Consider the following 22,995-nt stretch of genomic DNA (forward strand, 5'->3'; position numbering starts at 1 on the left):
GATTATAAGTTATATTCACTTAGTGTTGAAATATGAACAATATACTATAAGTAAGTGTAATCATTTTGTCTTTATTTTAATCTCTTCTTTAGGCAGTTATGGCAAATGTTAACCTGTTTAGCTGACTGTGAATTTGAGCAATATTCTCATAGCTCAAGGCTCATTTTAAATAACTTCTCAAAATATTTTATTATAGAGCCTTTTCTTTGAATAATCATAGTAGTGAGAATAAATACATTTGCAGAGCATCTATAACAGTTCCAGGTTCCATAAACATATCATCTTTCAGGAAACTTTTGTTTTTCCTTTATGCTGCTTTTAGCATAAAGCTAAGGAATGAGATCAAATTCAAACCCTTGATGATGCTATGCCCATTTTAGGATCCAGGCCTTCTAACACTCTCTCCAACAAACATATGCACAATTTTAAACCATCCACAAAGTGTGTTTAGAATCTTCTCTGCTTCAACAGCATTTCATATTTGCTTGGGAAGTGTAAATTAAAGTGAAGTCACCCTCAGTTGCTCAGATGTAGGGATGTTCAGCTTCGAGTTTTAGAAGTAGACACTGTTTTGTGTGTGTTTCCTCTTGTGGATATTGACAACTATACTTTCCTGTAATAGGAATTTGGTTGCCAGGAAAGATTGGATCAAATGCAAAAAAGAGACTGTAATTGCTACACAGATCCAACAACAAATGACTTTCAAATTGAACCTTGCAGGCATGTCAATGCTGGGCTTGTGCCCACTTCAGGACAGGATGCATTAGCACAGGGGATAAGAATATGTTTTCCTGTTTCCTCCACAGTCCTTATGAAAACCACAGAGTCCATTCCTAGATGGTGTTATGAGTGGGCTCACCTGACTAGCTAGGCAAGTGAAATGGATGGCTTTACCAATGCAAAGGGAAGCACTGATACTGGAAGGATTAAGCTTCCATAAGTGACTGTGTATCATCCTTGACATTATAAAAGGGGACATAAATAAAATAAATGATAGCTAATTGATAAACATTCCATAGTAAATAGAGCAATTCAGTGCAGTGGAGATGTCCAGGGCACTTTTCCTCCATATTTATTTTTGCTATTTAACCTTAGTTGAAATTAGCTTCTATTGCTTTTGTTTCCATTGTCAAGGCTCAAGGTGACGTTTTGGGTGACATGAGGGTTCCTCTTTCCCATGATGTGCTAGAGTCACCCTGAAGGATGATAACCAAACTAATGTAGGTCAAGTAGCAAAGATATTTTCAGAGACATTTTGCTGCAGAGTCACTTCACTTTGCCCAACCTCTGAAAGATTGTTGATCATTGAATTTACTATGATAGAACCTGGATTCATGACTACCACCTCTAATGTGGTGATCTTAAAATGGTAATACTATAGGTAATCCTGTGACAATCTTAAGCAGTCTTAAAGGTACTTGCTGCAGCAATTTTGATTCTCATGGTCATCTTTGTGGTGTGGGAAGGTTGCTTCTGTAGGAGTTCCCTTCATGGCTCAGCAGCAGTGAACCCAACTAGTATCAGTGAGGATGCGGGTTCAATTGCTGGCCCTGCTCAGTGGGTTAAGGATTTGGCATTGCCATGAGCTGTGGTGTAGGTCACAGACATGGCTCGGATTTGGTGTTGCTGTGGCTGTGGTGTAGGCCAGCAACTGCAGCTCTGATTCAACTCCTAGCTTGGGAACTTCCATATGCTGCCAAGTGCAGCCCTATAACAAAAAAGAAAAAAGCAACTGTAGGAGTTCCCTGGTGCATAGCAGGTATGAATTCAGTGTTATCATTCCTCTGGTTCCAGTCATTGCTGTGGCATGGGTGCAATACCTGGCCCAAGAGCTTCCACATGCTGCAGGCATGTCCAAAAAAAGAAAAGGAAAGAAAAGAAAAAAAGAAAAGAAAAGAAAGGAAAAGAAAAGGAAAAGAAAAGCAACTGTTTATGTCTGCAGTAAAGCCATATTTGGAAATAAAATCTAGTAATATCCATGCAATGAGTGGGATGGAACTTGATGTTTTGTGTGTCTTACTGAGAGCTGTGCTCCCTGTGACCTTGAAGGCTACCTCCGGGTGTGAAAATCTTTGCTTGTTCAGCTCTGATAAAGAGCATCTTTGTTCTCTGATTGTCAGCTTTACTTACATCGGAAAGGAGAGGTCTGTCTCTTTTATAAGCAGAAGCAAGCTCATCATACAACTATTCCCATTTAGCAATTATTTAGCATTAATTGGAACTTGGCATGCTGGGAAACTCACTTCCTGGGGGAGAATTATTGTTTCAGAGCACCACAGAAAGGTACATAGAGCATTTGAAGCAGCAATTTATTACAAGTTACAATATTCTTTCTAGACAATGGATTTGCTATTCACCATCAGGACTGGATCTAATATTTATGGAATGTTCACAAATGATTAATTATGTTTCATTTACACATAGCCTCTAATGGGAGACATTTTTATTACAGTGCTACCTTAATGAATTTTCTCTCTCTATGAAGTGGTCCAAGACTGAAGTAATTTTGGTTCTCTCCCCCAACTCCATACATGACCCTCATGTTGCTCATCAGGCCTTTCCTATTTCTTTTACAGAACCATGTGATCATTCCCCAGTTGCCTAAGCCAGAAAACTTAGACAGATCTGTCACTCTCACTCATCCTTACATCTCATATCCAGTCACTCAGCACATTCAAGTGGTTCCTTGTTGCCTGCAGAATAAAAGCCAAAATCTCCTCAGTCTGATAAGCAGCCACATAGAGATGATGACATTCTGGGCCACCATAACGTTCCAGTTATCTCTTCTCCACCAAGTGGGCTGTCCTAGTTCTCACCACGAGATGCTCTTCTTCATTTCTGTGCCCACGTCCCTGAATATGATCTGCCTGGAATGCCCTCACTTGTCGCTGAGTGAATGCCTGCTTGTTCAGAAACTGGCTCAAGTGTGTTCCAGGCTTTCCACTCTCTATTAAGCAGGCAGAATCAGTAACTCTCTCATTTATGTCCTCATGGAACTGTAGGGCATACTTTTTTTGTCCTTACTTCTATGTGCATCTGACTCATGGATGAGACACTGATATGCTGAAGGTTCATTATGTTTATAAAAAATAGTGTCTTCTATGTAGACCATGTTAATTTAGCACATGAGAAATGCTTAGTGAAGGTTGTTTGGCTAAATTGACAATCCTGTTAAAAGAAGTAACAAATCAAAGAAATGCCCCAGTGAACATTCCATATAAATACTACTTTGTGGTTGATGATGCAGATAAAATGGACATAGGTGAAGAAGAAAGTCTGACAGCAGATTATTGACCCTCCTGATACATTAAATAGATATAAAGACATAGTAGTTATAGAGATATAAAGTAGTATATAGATATAGGTATGAAGTAGTTATATAAAGTAGTTAAATAGATATAAAGACATAATAGTTTAGGGCACAAAGGTAAATCAGAGGTTACCTATAACCTTAAAAAAAATGTTTATTTCATCATGCTTTCTCCTGGCCCTGCACATTTGGAATTTCTGTGTCATTTGTCTAGAAAAGAGGCTACCTCAGTGCCTACATCATTGTAGACAATAAATATATCTTGTATGAATGAACAATGAAACAATGAATGAACAATTACATTGTTTCAGCACTTTCACTTTACAGATAAGAAAATAGACCCAAATATGCAAAGACTAGAATCAAGAAAAATTATCCAACTATTACATTAGATAAAGAACTTGAAGCACAAAACCTGTGCCCTATGATCACACAAATAGGTGGCAACTCTTGTTCTTATTCTATGTATAGCACACAAGCTTTCCTTTGTCCCCTGATGGCGTGAGATTCTTGGACAGAAACATATTGATGATTGGTTTTGGTGGGCAGGAATCTCTGCTTTTTATAATCTACATTTCTTAGATGATTGTAGGTGGGTAAATATGGAGAGCTGTGAGCTAGTGGCAAGATCTTCAGATTTGAAGGCTGAAAACCAGAGTTCGGTTTCTAATATTGTTACCTTACTTTGGATAAATCCTTTATTGTCTTGGAAACTTAGTTTTCTCATCCATAAAGCAAGGCACCTAATACCAATCTTGTGGAGTTCTGCTGTGAACAGATGAATAATGACTAGGACAACAGAGTTTGTCTGTATAAAAGTAAGGTATTATTATTACTATGCAAGAATGAGGACATATGTACAAAAGGGCTTTCTCAGGTGCCTGTTCACTCTTTTGTTCCCTCTGTTATATTTTCACAGTTTCAGAACACTCTAGTCTTCTTTTGTGTAAACAGATGGAAATAGGATAAATAAGCATTTTCCCACTAATGTGATTTGTATACAATGTATCAGATTTAAATGAACTTCTGCTTCCAATTCTTCTGAATTTACAATTCAGCATGACTTAGTGATAGAGAAGTAACAGTTAAAAAGACCTTTGTTTCTTGTCATAAGCTTCTGCCCACAAAAAAAACAAAAAAAACAAAAAACACTCCAAGAACAGGAAAAATATGAAAATTAACATCATGGCACAAACAGTGGTAGCTCTTTGATGAGAATAAAAGCCATTGGTAGCTTCTTCTGGTAATAATTGAAATTATCATTTTTTACATGTTCCGCATTAGTTGCAGCTCTATGCATACACTTTAAAATCAATCTGATAAAAATTATTTGCATTTCTCAGTTTTTTAAACACTGTCTTTTACCTCAAACAAGGGACAGAAAGTATTGTTTGTCTTTTGGTGGTGACATCATCTCTGACCTTTTAACATCAATACTGTCTTACAACAAATTATCAACATTTTTAAGCCCTGTGGCTTTCCACTTTAGATAATTTTTAAAATTATAGTTAAATAAATGTAACAGACAAAAAAAGAGCAATTAAGATATTTTTCCAGCAAAGCTTTTAAGATCCCTGATGGCCATACTCTAGAGATCCCTGGAGCATTAGGGAAGAATAGACCTTAGAACTCAGCTAGTTCTGACCCTTTTATTTTATAGCTCGAGAGAAATGAGGCCATGAGTGGCTGAAAAGGAGATATGCTAATTTTCAGAGAACAAAGGCACAGAAACTTGTCTTATGAGCACTCTCCTTGCTATACTATATTGGAATATAATCAATTTTGATATGTATAACTCAATTTTCCTTTATCCAAATGATATCAGGAAGAAGGGGGCTTTGCTTACAACTTACATTAGCTCTTTGGATGTGGACACTGATGAAGATATGTATCTGGGACAGGACCAAATAAATTGGATGATAGGAGATCTCAATAGCCTGGAACAATTGGCTAAGTCTAACAAAAGGGAATTTAACGGAGAGATGCAAAGTCAGCACTTAGATTACAAAAGCCAATGCAAAAGTACATGAAGTGGGACATATGCCTCAGCAGCAGAACACTTAACTTTTTTTTTTTTTTCAAAAGTGGCTGTTTTTAAAGAACCAAAATTTCTGTGAGTTTACTCTTGACATCTTCTCCAAATCAACTAAATTTTTTGAAACCTAATAGAAGTATACATAGAGCAATAAAAATGCTAAGTATAGTGTACTGTGTCTACCGGGAATGGAGATTATAGGCATAGCCACTGGTAACTTGGGGCATGTAGAGGAGAAAGACCAGAATGTTAAATTGACTCTGACCCAAGTATATTGGGGAAGCCTAACATTAGTTATGTCTCTCTAGAAAAGAAAAGGACGATATCTGCTGTTTTTGGTGAAACCGGGGTGACTGGTCCATGGGAAAGAATTCAGGCATGGCATCGAAAGCATGAATTTGAGTACTGGCACCATCATTTACCTGTGACTTAGGAAATCTCTAAGAAATTACATATCGGATTCTTGATCGGTAAGATGAGAGTAGCAATATCTATATTGCAGGACTGCTATGAAAATTAAGTTAAATAATATGTATAACACCTGTAGTATGTAACATGAAGTAGTCATCAAACATTGTCCTTTCCGCTACTTGCCATGTATAGTCATGAGAGATTTTTATGAGGTTTTATTAGAGGAATATCTTGTGAAAGGGTTAAGTGAAGATGAGACAGTTAGGCAAGATGCCTGCCCATACTGCTTGATATATTTATATATTGATCACCAGCATTTTGTTGTACTTTATTCCAGTAAGGATTGTTCTTCAAAATATTTGATTACTTATGTTATATTTCCTTTCAAAGCTGCAAGAAAATTTCACTCTACATATCATAAAAGAGTGTTTGCTTACTTACCTATAAAGTGCAGAAAGGGGCCTCTTATTTCCGGGTTTCGGTCTGTATGGTTTGGGTTCTCCTGCCATGTTGATATCTGAAAGCATAAAACAAAACATCACTGATTAAGAAAATAATAAACCAGGAATTCCCATGGTGGCTCAGCGGTTAACGAACCCAACTACTATCTATGAAGACATGGGTTCTGTCCTTGGCTTTGCTCAGTGGGCTAAGGATCCAGCATTGCCATGAGCTGTGGTGTAGGTTGCAGATGCAGCTTGGATCCCGCATTGCTGTGGCTGTAGTGCAGGCTGGCAGCTACAGCTCAGATTCGACCCCTAGCCTGGGAAACTCCATATGCTGCAGGGGCAGCCCTAAAAAGACAAAAAAAAAAAAAAAAGAAAGAAAAAAAGAAAATATTAAACCATGTGAGAAAAGTAAATCATAAAGTTGTAATTTTCTTTTTTCCATTTACCTATGCAAATGTTATACGCCATTCATTCAACTACTGTTACTGAGGATCTACTCTAGGCCAGGCACTTTTTGAGACACATCATGTACCAAACAGGTTAGATCCATGCCCTTGTGGGCTTACCTTCTACTGAGGTGGAGGTGGAATAGATGGTAAGCAATGACTGTAACAAAAAAGGAAACTACATAACATAGTAGAAGGTGAAAAGTGCTAAAAAAAAGAAAATGCTGAAAAAGGTAGGTGAATCAGGAATGTTTACTAAAAATTGAGAGAGAGAGAGAGGGAGAGAGACTGAGAAAGAGAGTGAGATAACCTACTGATTTGGATTTTTGCTGGGAATATATTGGTTTGTATAGACATTTGCATGGAGTAGAGCTTTGTTCACAAAAGGAATTGCTACATTTCCTTTGGTAATACCTTTTCCATCTCTGTAGGAAAGGCATGTAGAAGGGCATAATTGTAAAACATACTAGGTTTACTGGAGGAACAACAAAATGCACTCAGCAACAGAAGGTGTAGTTACAGAGTTCTGGGGTGATCAGAAGGAAAAGACAGCATATCCTCTGCTTTCATGAACCAAAACTACCATACAGTCTAGCTAAGATAAGACAAGAAAATGTTTACAAGTACATGACAAAAGAGTATTTGCATGCAATTGACCAACCTCAATCTTAAAAAAAAAAAACAACAAAAACTGTACAACTGTTATGGAGTTGGGTGATAAAAGTTTGGCAAATGATACAAACAACTAGAATTAATAAAGTTTCCGGAGGATGACAAAAAGGAAACTCTAAATGAGGTGAATATTAAGAAATGCTTTGAAAGAAGTGAGGGACATTATTTTGACAGAAAAAAAAAGGCAAACTTCTATATCTTGTACAGTGGGCTAAATACCCTGTATGGTGATGGGTGAGCTACCCATCCATAAAAATAACCAAAATGTCTAGATGAAATAGAATATGTCTCTTTTAAAACTACAACATTGAGCTAGCAAGAAAGTAAGGCATTCACATAAGCCTACATCTGAGTGGAAGAAGGATATTTTAGATGGAAATGGAGCACTGAACCTGGCTGGTTCCTTAAAGACATTTGTTGAAGCCAGAACTTAAGATTTAGTTTTCATGTCTTTGTGGATCTGAAGGAACAGGAGACACAGCCCACATTAAAAGGTCAGAAACACATGACCATCAAATTCAACATCCATATGTGGTAAAATACTTATCTAGGAAGAGAAAGAAATTTCCTCCTCAACCTCACAAAGAATATCTGTATAAAATCCATAGTAAATACTATACTTAAGAGTGAGATATTAGGCACATTTTCTTTAAGATTCAAGGATATTATTATTATTATTTTGGGTTGCACCTGCAGCATATGGAAGTTCCTGGGCTAGGGGATTAATCAGAACTGCAGCTGCCCACTATGCCCCAATCACGGCAACACTGGATCTAAGCCACATCTGCAACACCACAGCTTGCAGAAATGCCAGATCCTTAACACACTGAGAAAGGCCAGGGATCAAACTTACATCCTCAGAGAGACACCACTGGGTCCCTAACTGCTGAGCCACAATAGGAACTCCAAGATTAAGGGATTTTAAAGGGCATTCACTACCATCAACTATTTATAACGTTGTACTGGATATTGTAGTCAGTGAATTAAGACAGGAATACAATATCAGAAACGGCAAAGAAGAAATGGAACTGTCATTATTGCTGATAACATGTGGGTCCAGATAAAAACACCAAAGCATCCACAGATTAGTACAATTAATAAGACAGTTTAATAAGTTTGTTGGATTCAAAGCCAACAAACAAAATTTAATTGCATATGTCTACATAGCAATACATATTTAAATCTGTAATTTTAAAAGATACCATTTATACACCATAAAAGTAAAGTACCTAGGGATAAATACTTTATAAAGTTTAAACTTGTTTATGGAGAATATTATAAAACTGTATTGTGAGGTTTTTCATGTACCTTACATAAAAAGAGAAATTGAAAAATTGATATAATAAATATTTCAATTCTCCTTAAGTTGATTTATTGATTTTGTGTATTTCCAATAAAATCATCAAATATCTTTTTATGTCTGTGTGGAGTTTGACAAGTTGATTCTAAAATTTACATGATAGAACACAACATCAAAATAGCCATGATACACTTAAGGAAAAAAAATTGGGCAAACTTGTATTACCAAGATTAATTTTAAAACTAGTAAAGACTATAGTTTTGGTATGAAGATAGAAAATGAACCCAGGCTAGTAGAGAACAGATTAGAGAACCCCTAAACTCATATACACATATATGGACACGTGAATTTTAATGCAGTTGGTGCAACAGATCAGTGAGCAAAAGATAGATTTTATATGTTGTAGCAGTTGGTTACTGCACAGGCAAGTATGAAATTGGATCTCTACCTTTCATCATACAGAAAAATCAATTACTTATTGGATTAAAAATCTAAATATGAGAAGAAAAAATGTAAAACTTTTAGGAGGAAATATAGAATATATTTATGAGATCAGAGTATGGAAGAATAATCTTAAACCAGACATAAAAAATATGAGCTTTAAAATATAAGAATGATAAATTCTAATACATTAAAATTAAGAATATCTGCCCCAAAGTCACATAAAGACAAAGAAAAGAACTACAAACTAGATGAAGAAACCCTTGATACAGCATTTGTTTCTGGAATGCATAAGTATTCATCCATCCAATAGGAAAAAGAAACAAACCACCAAATTGAAAACTGGGCAAAAACTAGTAGAGACATTTTACAGAAGAAGAAACATAAATGCTGAATAAATGTGAAGTAAACAGGAAAAGATTCTCAACCTCAGTAGTAGTGGTAAATGCAAATGAAAACACTATGACACATAGCTGACATCCATTACATTTGCAATTTACGAAGTCTGAGAATATCAGTAATGTGCACATTGCAAGTATAAGCATAAATTAGTACAACTATTTTGGAAAATAATTTAGTAGTTTATAGGGAGTTCCCGTCGTGGCGCGGCGGAAAAAAATCTGACTAGCATTCATGAGGACACAGGTTCTATCCCTGGCCTTGCTCATTGGGTTAAGGATCCGGTGTTGCCATGACCTGTGGTGTAGTTCGCAGACACTGCTTGGATCTGGTGTTACTGTGGTTGTGGTGTAGGTCAGCAGCTATAGCTTGGATTCGACCCCTAGGCTGGGAACCTCCATGTGCCATGGGTGTGGCCCTAAAAAGCCAAAAAAAAAAAAAAAAGAGAGAGAAAGAGAGATTATCAATAATGTATACATTGCAAGTATAACCATAAGTTAGGAACAAATATTTTGGAAGATAATTTGGTAGTTTATAATAAACTTCAAATGCTCAAACCCTATGAACCAGGAAGTATGTACCTCAAAAAACACTTGAATATGTTTATCTTAAAATATGTACAAGAATGTTTACTGCAGTATAGTTAAATAGAAAAAAGTCATGGAAAACCCGGATATCTATTGGCAGGTAACTAGATAAATGAATTGCAGTATACTTATATAATTGAATACAATACAGCAGTAAATAAAGAGAGGGACAGAAAAAGAGCAACAGACACAGAGAGAAAGAGAGAGAAGAGAAACTTAAGAGCCCTTGGCAACAACATTGATGCACTGATAACTCTCAGGAACTTGGGCTGAGCAAAAAAAAAAAAAAAATGATATCTTGGAAAAACACTGACAGATTGAACCCTCCTATCTTAATAAAAATATAAATTTAAACTATATGTTGCATAGGAATTAAAATGCATGTAATAAAACTAAGAAAAGCAAGCTGAAATAGACAATGATTTCAGGATGAAGTTTACCTCTAAAGGGACAGACAAGGGTATGGGACGGGGAAGGACATCTATGGGGCTTCAAAGTTAATCATAACATACTATTTCTTTTTTTTTGTTTTTTGTTGTTGTTGCTATTTCTTGGGCCGCTCCCACGGCATATGGAGGTTCCCAGGCTAGGGGTTGAATCGGAGCTGTAGACACCGGCCTACGCTAGAGCCACAGCAACGCTGGATCTGAGCCGCGTCTGCAACCTACACCACAGCTCACGGCAACGCCGGATCGTTAACCCACTGAGCAAGGGCAGGGACCGAACCCGAAACCTCATGGTTCCTAGTCGGATTCGTTAACCACTGCGCCACGACGGGAACTCCATAACATACTATTTCTTAAACTGGATGGTAGAAAGTAAGTTTATAATACAGCATCATTCAGTATAATTTAAACATAAATTTTATTTTTATAAATATATATTTGTACTACAAATTTAATTTTAATTTATATATTTAAAATTTTAATATATATATAAAATTTCAATTTGTGCTATAACTAATAAAGAATTATGAAAGAATGGTAACAAAGATGGTAAGATGTGTAATAGTGAATTTTCAGGTAAGAGGCAGTGGATTTTGGTGCATGCGAAAAGAAGAAAAGGAATAGTTTGGGAGGGTGGATTATTGGATGTAACAAGATTATTAGAGATTCCAATTAGAATTTTACATCTGATCTGAGGAGAAAATAACCTCTAGTTCCAGGCAAAGGGCAGCCCTGAGAATGAATTATGAAGACATTGTATAATTTGTTTGTTGCAATAAGGGCCAACCAAGACCTAGGCTGTCTAAATCTTTCATAGATGATAGAGTCTGAACCAAAACAGTGAGTAAAACAAATGAAGATTTCTATTATTCTTGTAAACTCTGTAATGATGGTAGAGGGTACATGTCCATGAAATACCATAAGACACAATATACAGGGGCTTTCTCTTTTCACTCAGTGGTAATGAACCCAACTAGGATCCATTAGGATGCAGGTTTGATCCCTGGCCTGGCTCAGTGGGTTAAGGAACTGGAGTTGCTGTGAGCTGTGGTATAGGTGGCAGATAGGGCTTAGATCTGTCATTTCTGTGGCTGTGGTATAGGCTGGCAGCTGCAGCTCTGACTCCACCCTAGCCTGGGAACTTCTATATGCCATGGGTGTGGCCCTCAAAAGATTACAAAAAAAAAAGACACAATATATATTCTAGCTTAGACTCCATGACTTTTGAAATGAAAACATAAAAATATTATAAGTAAATTAAGTCTACCAACTCAAATATTGTAACACTTATTTTTTAAAAATAATATGAGGGGAGTTCCCTTGTGGTGCAGCAAGTTAAGTATCAGGTATTGTCATTGCAGTATCCCAGATCACTGCTGTGGTTTGATTCCTGGCCTGGGAGCTTCTACAAGCCACAGGTGTGGACAAAAAAAGTAATATGGGACCAGTGGTTCAGAGTTTCACAGCATATGCATACAATAGAAAGCCTTTTATGAAAGGCTATTAAACTCCATGGTTCTAGACTCCAGCCTCTGTCCAAAGGAAATAGAAAATGAAGATAATCTTTTGTTTGTTATAGATACTGAATAGTGTTCAAGTGCATACCTTCCTTTGAAAGTATGGAAAGGTATAGTTAAATATGCAAATTTATATATTTTACATTTGTATAGCAAAGATCATCCATAACCTGGTATTAGCAGACAGGAATGAGGGTGAAAAGAGTTGGACTTAGACAGGGAAGAAGGGACAGGGACAGTGAGCTCAGTTAATCAGTGAACATAAAGCCTTGCCAGGGTCTGGATCAATGAGCATTTCCTTTGCATTGAGCTTTATAAATACAACATTTAATAGTGTTTTCAGAACAACTTGGCTCATGTGGAAGCCAAAGCTCAGGTTCTCATGTCTCATGAGCTCTTGGCCTCAAAGGAACCCTACAAAAATGGCCTCTTAACACTGCACTTTGTGGTCAGCTACAGAGAGACCTCTTGAGACTTCCTCCCTTGATTGTCCTAGTCCTGTGGGAAGTCACCCAAAGCCAGGGCAAGAGGAAGAAGGACCAAGGTTCAATTTTCCACCACTCTCATAAGATGGGGCCTTTGGAGTAAAACGTTGAGATACAGAAAATGAAGTGTTATTTCTCAAATTCCTGAGTTTGCAAACAGATTCCTACTAAATACTAATGTTTAGAGATCCATTATTCTCAAGAAAAGATCTAGTTTTATCATTCTCAACAAATTCTTTTGAAATGGGCCAAAAAAATCCGAGTAAAATTTCTACTTCTTGTACAGATGTACCTATAGTGATACCTATATAACAAATCGGTGGACTCTATTAAAAATCACATTCTGGAGTTCCCGTCGTGGCGCAGTGGTTAACGAATCCGACTAGGAACCATGAGGTTGCGGGTTCAGTCCCTGCCCTTGCTTAGTGGGTTAACGATCTGGCGTTGCCGTGAGCTGTGGTGTAGGTTGCGGACGCGGCTTGGATCCCACGTTGCTGTGGCTCTGGCGTAGGCCGGGGGCTACAGCTCAGATTTGACCCCTAGCCTGGGAACCTCCATATGCCGTGGGAGCGGCCCAAGAAAGAGCAAAAAGACAAAAAAAAAATCACATTCTCTCATAGAGGAAGTTGGTAAAACTAGTTAAGCACCATTAGAAAGAAATCTCTTGACGAGTTTCTGTTTGGGTTCAGTACACATGACACCTCTGTGGAGGAACTCCCCTGACCCTCTGTAGGCAGAGAAACAAAGCAGAAGGAAGCTAAAAGCTTTACCTATGGCTAGAATCCTGGAGACAGCAGACCTCCACATGGCAAGAGAAGAGGTGTTTGCATTTTGTCACATGACATGATGAGCCTTTGTAAGAACCAACCATGAAGCTTATAGAACAGACCCTGTATCTATTTTTAAGTTTCAATATTTCAAGTGCATATGGAAAAAATCTATGGGAAAAAATTAAAATGTACTCTAAAATTATCCTTCTAATATTAAAGTTCACATTCAAACAATTGAAAACATCCTAACGATATCTTTTCAAAGTAAATTACTTAAAATATATTAAAGGCTCTAAAATTTAATCAATTTTCTTCTTCATTTTTATTTTTTTTTCTTCGTTATTTTTAAACTAAATAAGTGAAGTCAATACCATGACAGAAACAACTATAAAGTCACAGAACTGAAAAAAGTCAACGAGCTGAACCTGTTCTGATTTGAGGTAAATGAGATGAAGCAAATGGAGACAGGCACTATTCCAAAGCATTACCCTTAATATGATATCCAACACAAGCGAATATATTTATTGGACCAATTCTTGTGAGGATACTACTAAAGATGACAGTAAAAGTATTCGATTATTTCAGGCTTTTGGCCCTTGGAAGATACCTGCAATTCTACACCCAAATGTATGTGACTCTCTTTCTTTGTACTCCCATGTTACTTCATGACATCGTTCCCTATTCCCAAGGCACTGACTTCATAGCGTGTTTGCTCCCTTTGATTTTGCACTTATAAAGGGGAGTCATAACTTCATTCAACTTCTTATGTCCTTCAGCATCCTGCACATTGCTATTTATCCAGCAGGTGCTCTATGACTCCACTGGTCAACTAAATTCATACAAGCCAGAAGGTGTGTTCTTGCATGGATTGTAGTGTGTCCAACCCAAACATACTCTGTCAGAACTTTTGCTAAAGTAGTATTTATCTGAACAATGTTTTAGAAGGTGTTAATAAGTATGTTGCCAAACAAATAAACCACAGTGAAATAAATTTGGTAAAAATGCTACAATATATCCCTTTGTCTTATATTTTAAATGCATATTAAAGAGTGAGATTCTGGAAAAAAAGAAGCATTCAGTTGTGTTTAACTGAAATGGTTTTTTATGTATGTAAATATAGAGAATTTTTCGGACAGCACACTTGTTAATATCCAGCAAAGCAGAGTGCCCTCAGGACAGTGGTTTATGAAATACCCTGAAATACTTAGAAAAATATTTCTCATTCATTTCTTTGCTATGTATGCAATTTGGAATATCCTCTTTTGAAAAGTTAATTTAATGTTTTAAATTACATGTTATTTATATTGCTATAATAGACAAACACTTGTATTTACCTCTACTACTGCTGGCATCTGTTATTTCAAGGGAAATTTAACCTTGATATTGAAGCGAATCTAACCTATAGTATAATAAGGCATCCACATTACCAATGCTATTTTTTAGATCGTGAAAAAATTAAAAGAAATATTTTTTCTAAAGAGGTTTATTAAAAGTAGTATCTGTATTTTTGGATTTTTTTTTTGTTTTGTTTCCTTCCCCAGTTTTAAATAAAAAAAAAAAATAAAAAGATTAAATAATTCATCCATGGCACATAGACTACCAGGAAAAGTCATTCAGAATATTTTATTGCTCGCATTTGGAAGATTTAGGGATTCATTACTGTTCCATTGAATAAAAATTCAGGAGATAAAGAGAATAGTCTGTTATGTTTGACAAGTGAATGCATAAACCCATACATTACCCTAGTATAAGCACCTACTATTTAAAAGCATTTTTTGCAGTTATTATTAGTTGAGATCTTCAGAGCAATCCTGTGCAATAAGCACTGCAGGAATCATTATTCCCTGTCATGTATCTAGATGTTTGAGACACTGAGAAATTAAATGGTTTTCACAATAATATTATTAGCTCGTTTCCCTACCACTGTCTTTATTATTGAGCATAGCTCATGTGCCAGACACTGAATGAGTAGGAGAGGGGCTATTTTGCCCTGAGATAAATTACCATCTGAGAGTCAGCAGAAGTTGCACCAGGCTCAAATTCTGGAACTTTCCCTGTCTCACTGCTCTTAACCAGATCTTGGATGCCACATTTTAAAAATGCCATTTAAACTTAGTTTAGCTGTGGAAAACAGCTTGTAAAGTAATATTTTGAATCTTCAGGAGTTTGGCACCAGGGGAAGCTGTATGATTAAAGGAAGGCTGTACAGAGATTTGTCTGGCAGCAATGGAGCAAACCCATTTGCCTTTTAACTGAGCTGCTTGAGATTTCTTGGCCAGGTAGGTTCACAAGCCTGTGGTTTGATGGAGCTGCACAGAAGTGCTTTTACTCTAAGAGAAAAATGTACCAGACTTGTAGAGGCAAGTATATATTCCAAAAAATGAACATTTGAAGCATTTTAAGCCTAAATCTGAAAGTGGAACCAATTTTGCACAAAAGTAAATGGCTTTCTAATCTTGCTGTTTTTCCCTTCATGGAATCAAAGCTAGTTTTAACACTTGAAATATGTCCTTAATGGTATGTTAAAATATTCTCTGTTATGGGAATGAAACTGTAGTCTAATTTTACTGGGCAGTCACTGAATTGTGACCATTTTAATGAGCCTCTGGACCAAGTTTCATAAATTAGTTCTGACACAGCACTATGGCATGCTGGCCTCTGGTTATTAGAATGCTAATGCAAAGATCACTGGTTGGCCAGATTCCCATTTGTTACCAGAAAATACTCTATATCCCCTGGCTTGGTCTGCAAGGACAAATAAAAATGGAAAATTGAACTTATTACTAATTAACTGGTAAGTCTGATCATTGTATGGACTTATTTAGATCCAAACCATTTTTTTTTTTCCCTAATAAAAACTGAAGTTAAAGAAGTGGGCATATACACTTGGATGCCCATTTTTTTTCTATGTATTACATCCAACAGTTATATTAAGAAGAAAATAGAGATGCCACATATCACATTTTCATTGGTCAAATAATTATTGAATATACAGAACATTCCAGGAACTGCACTAAGTGTTGGGTAGATAGATATAAACATGTTCCCAGGATATCACAGAGAAAGGTAAACATGCAGCTAACTACAGTAAATGTGATGAACATTGCAATAAAGACATAGACTTGGTGTTTGTGAACATGGTGCCTGGTCTTCTATTGCTGACAATGCTCTTTAGGGTCTGTTCTTCATAGATGAGGTGGTTTTCTCCCAAGGCAACAGTTACATTGTTAGCATTTTCACAGACCCACATCTATCCGCAAGCTCTGCAAAAGTCTCAGTTTGTTTCTGTCCCTTCCTTTGTTTATTTTGCTCTTCCCACTGAAATTCCCATTAGCTAATTGTCAAAATAGTTTTGACTTGCCTTGAAGCATAAATAGCCATGAAACTCAATGAAGTGTTGTGGCTTTGATGCATGTTTAATAAATGTCTAAAGTTATTTAACAGAGAACAGAAGCACATTTCCTAGCAGGTATAATGCAAACACCAGATGGCAAAAATGATCAAATCTGAATTTACTAATTCCTGGAAATTTCTACTTGTATCACTGTTTTCTATCATTTTATCTCATATTATCTTGGATAAATTTTTTGAAGATATGTTTTTATATTCCATGACCATCTCTACAAGTCTCTTACAGAGGTGAAAATGAAGGACAACATGTTTTATTAAGAGATGAAGCCTCCAGAAACCAAATGAATAAAATATAATATTTGGATAATAGTTCCATCAGAGTTGTGAATATGTTTAGAATTTTTATTAATGACTTTATAAATACACTTAATGATCTATTGATCAATAGTGATAATATAAAACAGTTAGTGAAAAGTAATCTTAGCCATATGTTCATTATTAATGTATAGACAACATAATTTCCTTACATCCCAAGAGTTTCATACTTGAGGACAAACTATTCCTTAAGGAAAGTTAAATCTCAACCAATATAGAGTGTAGATTAGCAATTTCTTTATGAGCTCAGATTTCACTCAGTGAAGTAAAGTAAACCCTAAGATTTGAGTATTGTTTCTTTCTGTTCCCTTCCTTTTCTAGTTTCTCTCTTTTCATATGTGTACATATGAACTTATTTTCTCAGTTCTTTTTGTGGTGACTTTGTACTCATTCAGTGTTTAAAACACCAATGCCACAGTGCTATGTGTTTTATAATTTGGAAATATGATGACATGCCAAAGCTAATTTTAGGTAGTTAAACTCATTTTATGTGGAGAGTAGTATATAACTCCAATACTCAAAATTTGGTTGGCAGATAAGCAGCAACTGTATCATGTAGGAAACTGTGAGAAATGCAGAATCCAGCTTTTACCCTAGACCTAATGAACCAGAATCTGCATTTTAACAAGGCACCCAGGTATTTGCTAGCCACTCTGAATTTCAAGACACATGCTATATAACACATTTAGCTTAAATCCCTTCCTTCAATTATCTTTTAAGATTTTTTTTTTCTTTTTTGTCTTTTTGCCTTTTTCTTTGAGCTGCTTCCTTGCATATGGATATTTCCAGGCTAGGGGTCTAATCAGAGCTATAGCCTCCGGCCTACGCCAGAGCCACAGCAACGCGGCATCTGAGCCACATCTGCTACCTACACCCCAGCTCATGGCAACGCCAGATCCTTAACCCACTGAGCAAGGCCAGGTATCGAACCTGCAACCTCATGGTTCCTAGTCAGATTCGTTAACCACTGCGCCATGACGGGAACTCCCTCTTTTAAGAATTTTTAAAAAGTATTTAGAAAAGAAAGTAATAAGAATCCTGAACATAAAAATAACACCTTTAGGGAAAAAATTTGAAAAATTCTTGTCTAAAGGCTTAGAATGTAATAATGCTAACTTAACATCATCTTTGGTGATGATAATAGTTCCTAGTATTTGCATATCATTTCACAGTCGATCATGTTTTCATTCCCATTAAAACATGCTTTTCACAATCATCTTGGGCCATGAGTCCTATTGTCAATCCCCATTTATACAAACTGACGTTGAGAAAGTATACATTTTTGCACAAAGTAACTTAGCTCTTAAGTAGTGGTGCTAAGGAATTCTCATCCAAACAAATATGTTCTATAGATAAAGTCTGAATTTCAATTAAGTAAATCTATTGCTTTCGACAAGACATATAATTTATTAACAAACTACTAAAATATTTCATAATTTTATTTGCCAAAGAGATCATCCTTTCATAAAGTCTCCATGAGGATACATAAAGTAGAAAACCATGAAATTAAAATGTACCGTTAAAAATTACATGAGAAAACAAAATTTCAGAGAGCTGTTTGACCAAGAATACAAACCTGTAATCAGAGCAAGAAAGCAAGCTAATACAAAGAATCTAAGATCCTTCACCAAAAACTGGAAAGAAATGGGATATCTGATACAGAATAGCAAAGCTAAGCTAAGGTAAAGAAAAGAACACACAGGGTTTAATCAGATAAAAATCCTAGATACTGCTGAGGAAAAATGTTTAGAAGTTACTAAAATTATTCCACCTGTATCATTTTCTCTCTATTCAGCCACATTCCCTCTCTTGCCCTCCACATCTTCTCCTCCGCTACACTGGGCTCCCTGCTCTTTTTCAAGGAGGCCAGGTACACACATGTCCTTTGCTTTATCTGCTATCTCTCTCCAGCTTCCTTTCTGCCAGTCCCTTCAAATCTTTGCCCAAATGTCACCTTCTCATCTATTTAATATTGTGGCATTTCACTCCCCTACACTCCTCACACTCAGGATCCCTATTACCCTATTTTCACTTTTGTTTTCCAAAGCATTTATCATCTCTGAAAATTTGATACAATTTATTTATTTATTTTATCCATTGTTTATTGCTAGGTGAACCACCCTTCACCCCACGTTAAAATGTTTGTTCCGTGAGACAGAGATTTTTGTCTATTTTGTTCATAAATATATTCAAAGCACTTAGAATATTTGGCTAGTAGATGGGGCATATTAAGTGTGTGTGGAATATATAAATGACTTAATTTCTGAATTAGTGAATATATTATTTGAACATCCAGGGCTCAACATGGCTGTTGAAGGTAAAAAGCAGAGTCATGAAAAGTTTTAGTAACAGTGAACATACAATTTAGTATCTAAATGGGTCATTTTTTTTTCTTGGCTGCACCTGCAGTATTCTTAAGTTCCCAGGCCAGGAATCAAACCTGCACTGAAGAGGTAACCAAAGCCACAGCAGTGACAGCAATGGATCCCTAACCCACTGATCCATGAGGGAATCCTAAATGGGTCATTTTTGAGTGTAAATAGCACCTTAAAATTATTGAAATTGTATAATTTTGAAGATTTATTTAACTGACCAACAAATTAGCTTATTATATCTATAAAGATTGATAGTAAAGATTGATAATCAAAAATGATTTTAAAAAATTCTTTTAATCTATTTAGAATAAAGCAAAACAAAAAGAAATTTATGTTATCATCTGAATGTTAAACATACAGAGACTGAGCAATTTTCCATGGTGCTTTGATCATTTTATTTGGCTTGATCATCTCATATACTGTGTCAATTGCATTTTTCTGTAAAATTTGTTTTTCAATTATTTTATTTAAAATTTTTCATAAGATTTGTCAAGTCTTCAGAGTTACATTTTACCATTAATATTTTGAAATTTTTGGCACTTTAAAATGATTCTGCTTTGTAAATATAATATTATAATTAAGAAAATATTTCCAAAGTACTGAGGAAAATAATAAACTTAGAGATAATTATAAGTCAGAAATACCCTCAATTCTATTATATTGATGTGTGGAAATATATTAGCTAAATATTTTCAGAGGTACTGTCATTTTACTTCTGATCACAGAGAACTTTTCTTAACATATTTTTATAAGATAAAACTTGTCCAAAATGTCTTAATATTCTTTTGATTGTCTTAGCAAATGTAGATACCATACAACCACAGGCATTCTCAATTTCATTTCATTCTGGTATCTATTTATAAATAGAAACTCCATGAAAAATCTATTCCTTCAAGTTAAGTTATTTCAAGGCATTATTAGAAAATCAAAATTAAACCTTGTATACCTTTTGGACTTTCATTGTTTAATTTATTTACTCTAGACCTTGCTTTTGCAAGAATTAATTTGTCTTTTCATTTATAAGATTTTCTTTTAATAATTGAAATTCTTTAAAAACTTCAAAATTTGAATTTTGAACATTTTGATTAGAGATTTCCAACTCATTTTGAACAGGGTGTAAGCAAAATTTAGAGATTTGCAAAGTAGTTCTTCAAGAACTCAAACATTTCTAAAATTCAATTGATGATAGTAGCAAAGAGAGATTATGTGATAATATACCAATGTTGTCTTTTTAATTCAAAATAAAATTCATCACCAAAAATTTGTAGCTTTGTTTTCTGACTGTATAAACATAAAAAAATTATAAAATGTGATACAGCTCAGTTTGTATAAATTAGTAAGATATCGCAGCTTGTTTGGTACAATCATGAATTATTTATATAACATAACCAACTACAAATACATTTCTGCTCCATAGATATCCTAATTTACTAAGAACATTATATTTACCACCATGCTGTGTTTTAACCCAAGTGTATTCATATTATCACTGCAAAAGTCACATAATTTTATCTTCAATGTTGAATTTTTAAGTAAATTAAAAATACCACTCACATATAATATTATCAATTTTATAGTTGTCACTGAGAAGACAGCAATAAGGGTTTTAATTTTAAAATAAACATCTAAAGGCACATAAACAAATTAGCTTGTAGCCTATTAAGATTTAAAATAATTAATCATTTTTATTAAAAGGAGTTTGGAATAATTATAATTGCTAGAAATTGCCCAGAAGATGGGAAGCCAGGACAATATGTGATTCCTCAAAAGAAATTGTTATTCCTACCAGACCTGGTGGACAGGCTTGCCTCAGGTGAATTCAGGCCATTCACCATAGCCTCTGCCCCAAAAGACTTGATAGATGGGCTGGCACTGTTTTCTGCAGTCCCCATGCTACCAGATCTGGAAGGTGTGCATTATGCATGCTGTTCACAGAGGATGCCCTTGAAAGCCTGGCATTTCTGGACTCCATAAGACTGAAACAATCAAAGAGACAGATGGTAGGCTACTGCAAAGAGAGGCACTGCAGACAGGAGACCAAAACACACCCCTAGTCTTCCATTGACTACTCCTTCAAGACTGAAGATTCATCTTAAATATAGAAATAAATGCAGAGAATCAGGCAGATGAAGAGACAGAGAATATATTTTGAACAAAAGAACATGACAAAACTTCATAAGAAGACATTAATAAAATGAAGAAAGAAATTTACCTAAGGAGAGTTCGAAGTAATGGTCTTAAAGATGCTCACCAAATTCAGATACAGATTGAGAAACATGGCGAGATTTTCAACAAAGACATAGAAAATATAAGAAAGTTCCAAGGACAAGTTTCAGAACTGAAGACTATGACAGCTAAACTGAAAAATATCTTAGAAGGTTTCAACAGCAGACTGGATGAAGCAGAAGATTGATTATTGGGCTGGAAGGCAAAGCAATGGAAATTGCCCAGACAGATCAGCAAAAAGAAAAAAAAAATTTAAAAATCCTTAAAAAATGAACAAACAAGACAATGCAGAAACTCATAGACATAGAAAGTAGATTAGTGGTTACCGAAGGGGGAAAGGCCAGGGGGGGTGCATGAAGTGGGTGAAGGGGGTTCAGTGTAAGGAGATGGATGGTAACTAGACTTTGGGTGATGATCACTCTATAATGAACACAGATGTCTAATCATAATATCATACACCTGAAACTTATGTATGTTATGTACTAATTTCACCTCAAAATACAATGAATTAAAATTTATTTTTAATTGATGTGTAACTGACATATAACATTGTAATAGTTTCAAGTGTACCACATAATGATTTGATATATATATTTATATTACAAAATGATCATCACAAGTTTAATGAACACATGTCACCATAAATACTTAAATTTTTTTTTCTTATGATGAGAACTTTGAATATCTACTCTCTTAACAACTTTCAAGTATACAATATAGTACTATTAACTACAGTCACCATGCTGTAATTTACATTCCCAATGACTTATATATTTTTAAATTGGAAGTTTGTACCTTTTGACCACCATTACCTATTTTGCTGACCCTCCACTCCCCCACCTCTGGCAATCATCAATCTTTTCTCTGTATCTGTGAGCTTGCTTAGTTTTTTCCCCTGGATTCCACACATAGGTGATATCATAGGCTACTTTTATTTCTCTGACTTTCTTTCTTTCTTTCTTTCTTTCTTTCTTTCTTTCTTTCTTTCTTTCTTTCTTTCTTTCTTTCTTTCTTTCTTTCTTTCTTTCTTCTTTTTTTTTTTTGACTTTTTAGGGCTGAACCCATGGCACATGGAGTTTCCCAGGCTAGGGGTCTAATCGGAGCTACAGCTACAGCTACCGGCCTGTGCCACAGGCACAGCAACACCAGATCTGAGCCGCATCTGTGACCTACACCACAGCTCATGGCAACACCAGATCCATTACCCACTGAACAAGGCCAGGGATCTAACATGTGTCCTTATGGATGCTAGTCAGACACGTTTCCACCGAGCCACGATAGGAACTCCTTCTCTGACTTATTTCACTGAGCATAATGCCCTCTAATTCCACCCATGTCGTCATAAATGGCAGAATTTCCTTCTTTTTATGGCTGAATAATATTCATTTTATATATATATA

The 22,995-nt window shown here is 35.6% G+C and overlaps 1 protein-coding gene across 3 annotated transcripts in view; it reads right to left on the reverse strand.

Moving 5' to 3' along the window:
- RALYL (RALY RNA binding protein like) overlaps positions 1 to 22,995 on the reverse strand; it is a 751,148-nt gene that overhangs the window by 138,046 nt on the left and 590,107 nt on the right. For all 3 annotated transcript variants that reach the window (XM_047782953.1, XM_047782954.1, XM_047782952.1), the window contains exon 3: positions 6,198 to 6,273. In XM_047782953.1, coding sequence (XP_047638909.1) covers positions 6,198 to 6,273 — 76 coding nt within the window. The remainder of the gene's footprint in view (positions 1 to 6,197; positions 6,274 to 22,995) is intronic.

This window comes from Phacochoerus africanus, chromosome 6 (genome assembly GCF_016906955.1).
Source record: "Phacochoerus africanus isolate WHEZ1 chromosome 6, ROS_Pafr_v1, whole genome shotgun sequence".
NCBI classification, from domain to species: Eukaryota; Metazoa; Chordata; class Mammalia; order Artiodactyla; family Suidae; genus Phacochoerus; species Phacochoerus africanus.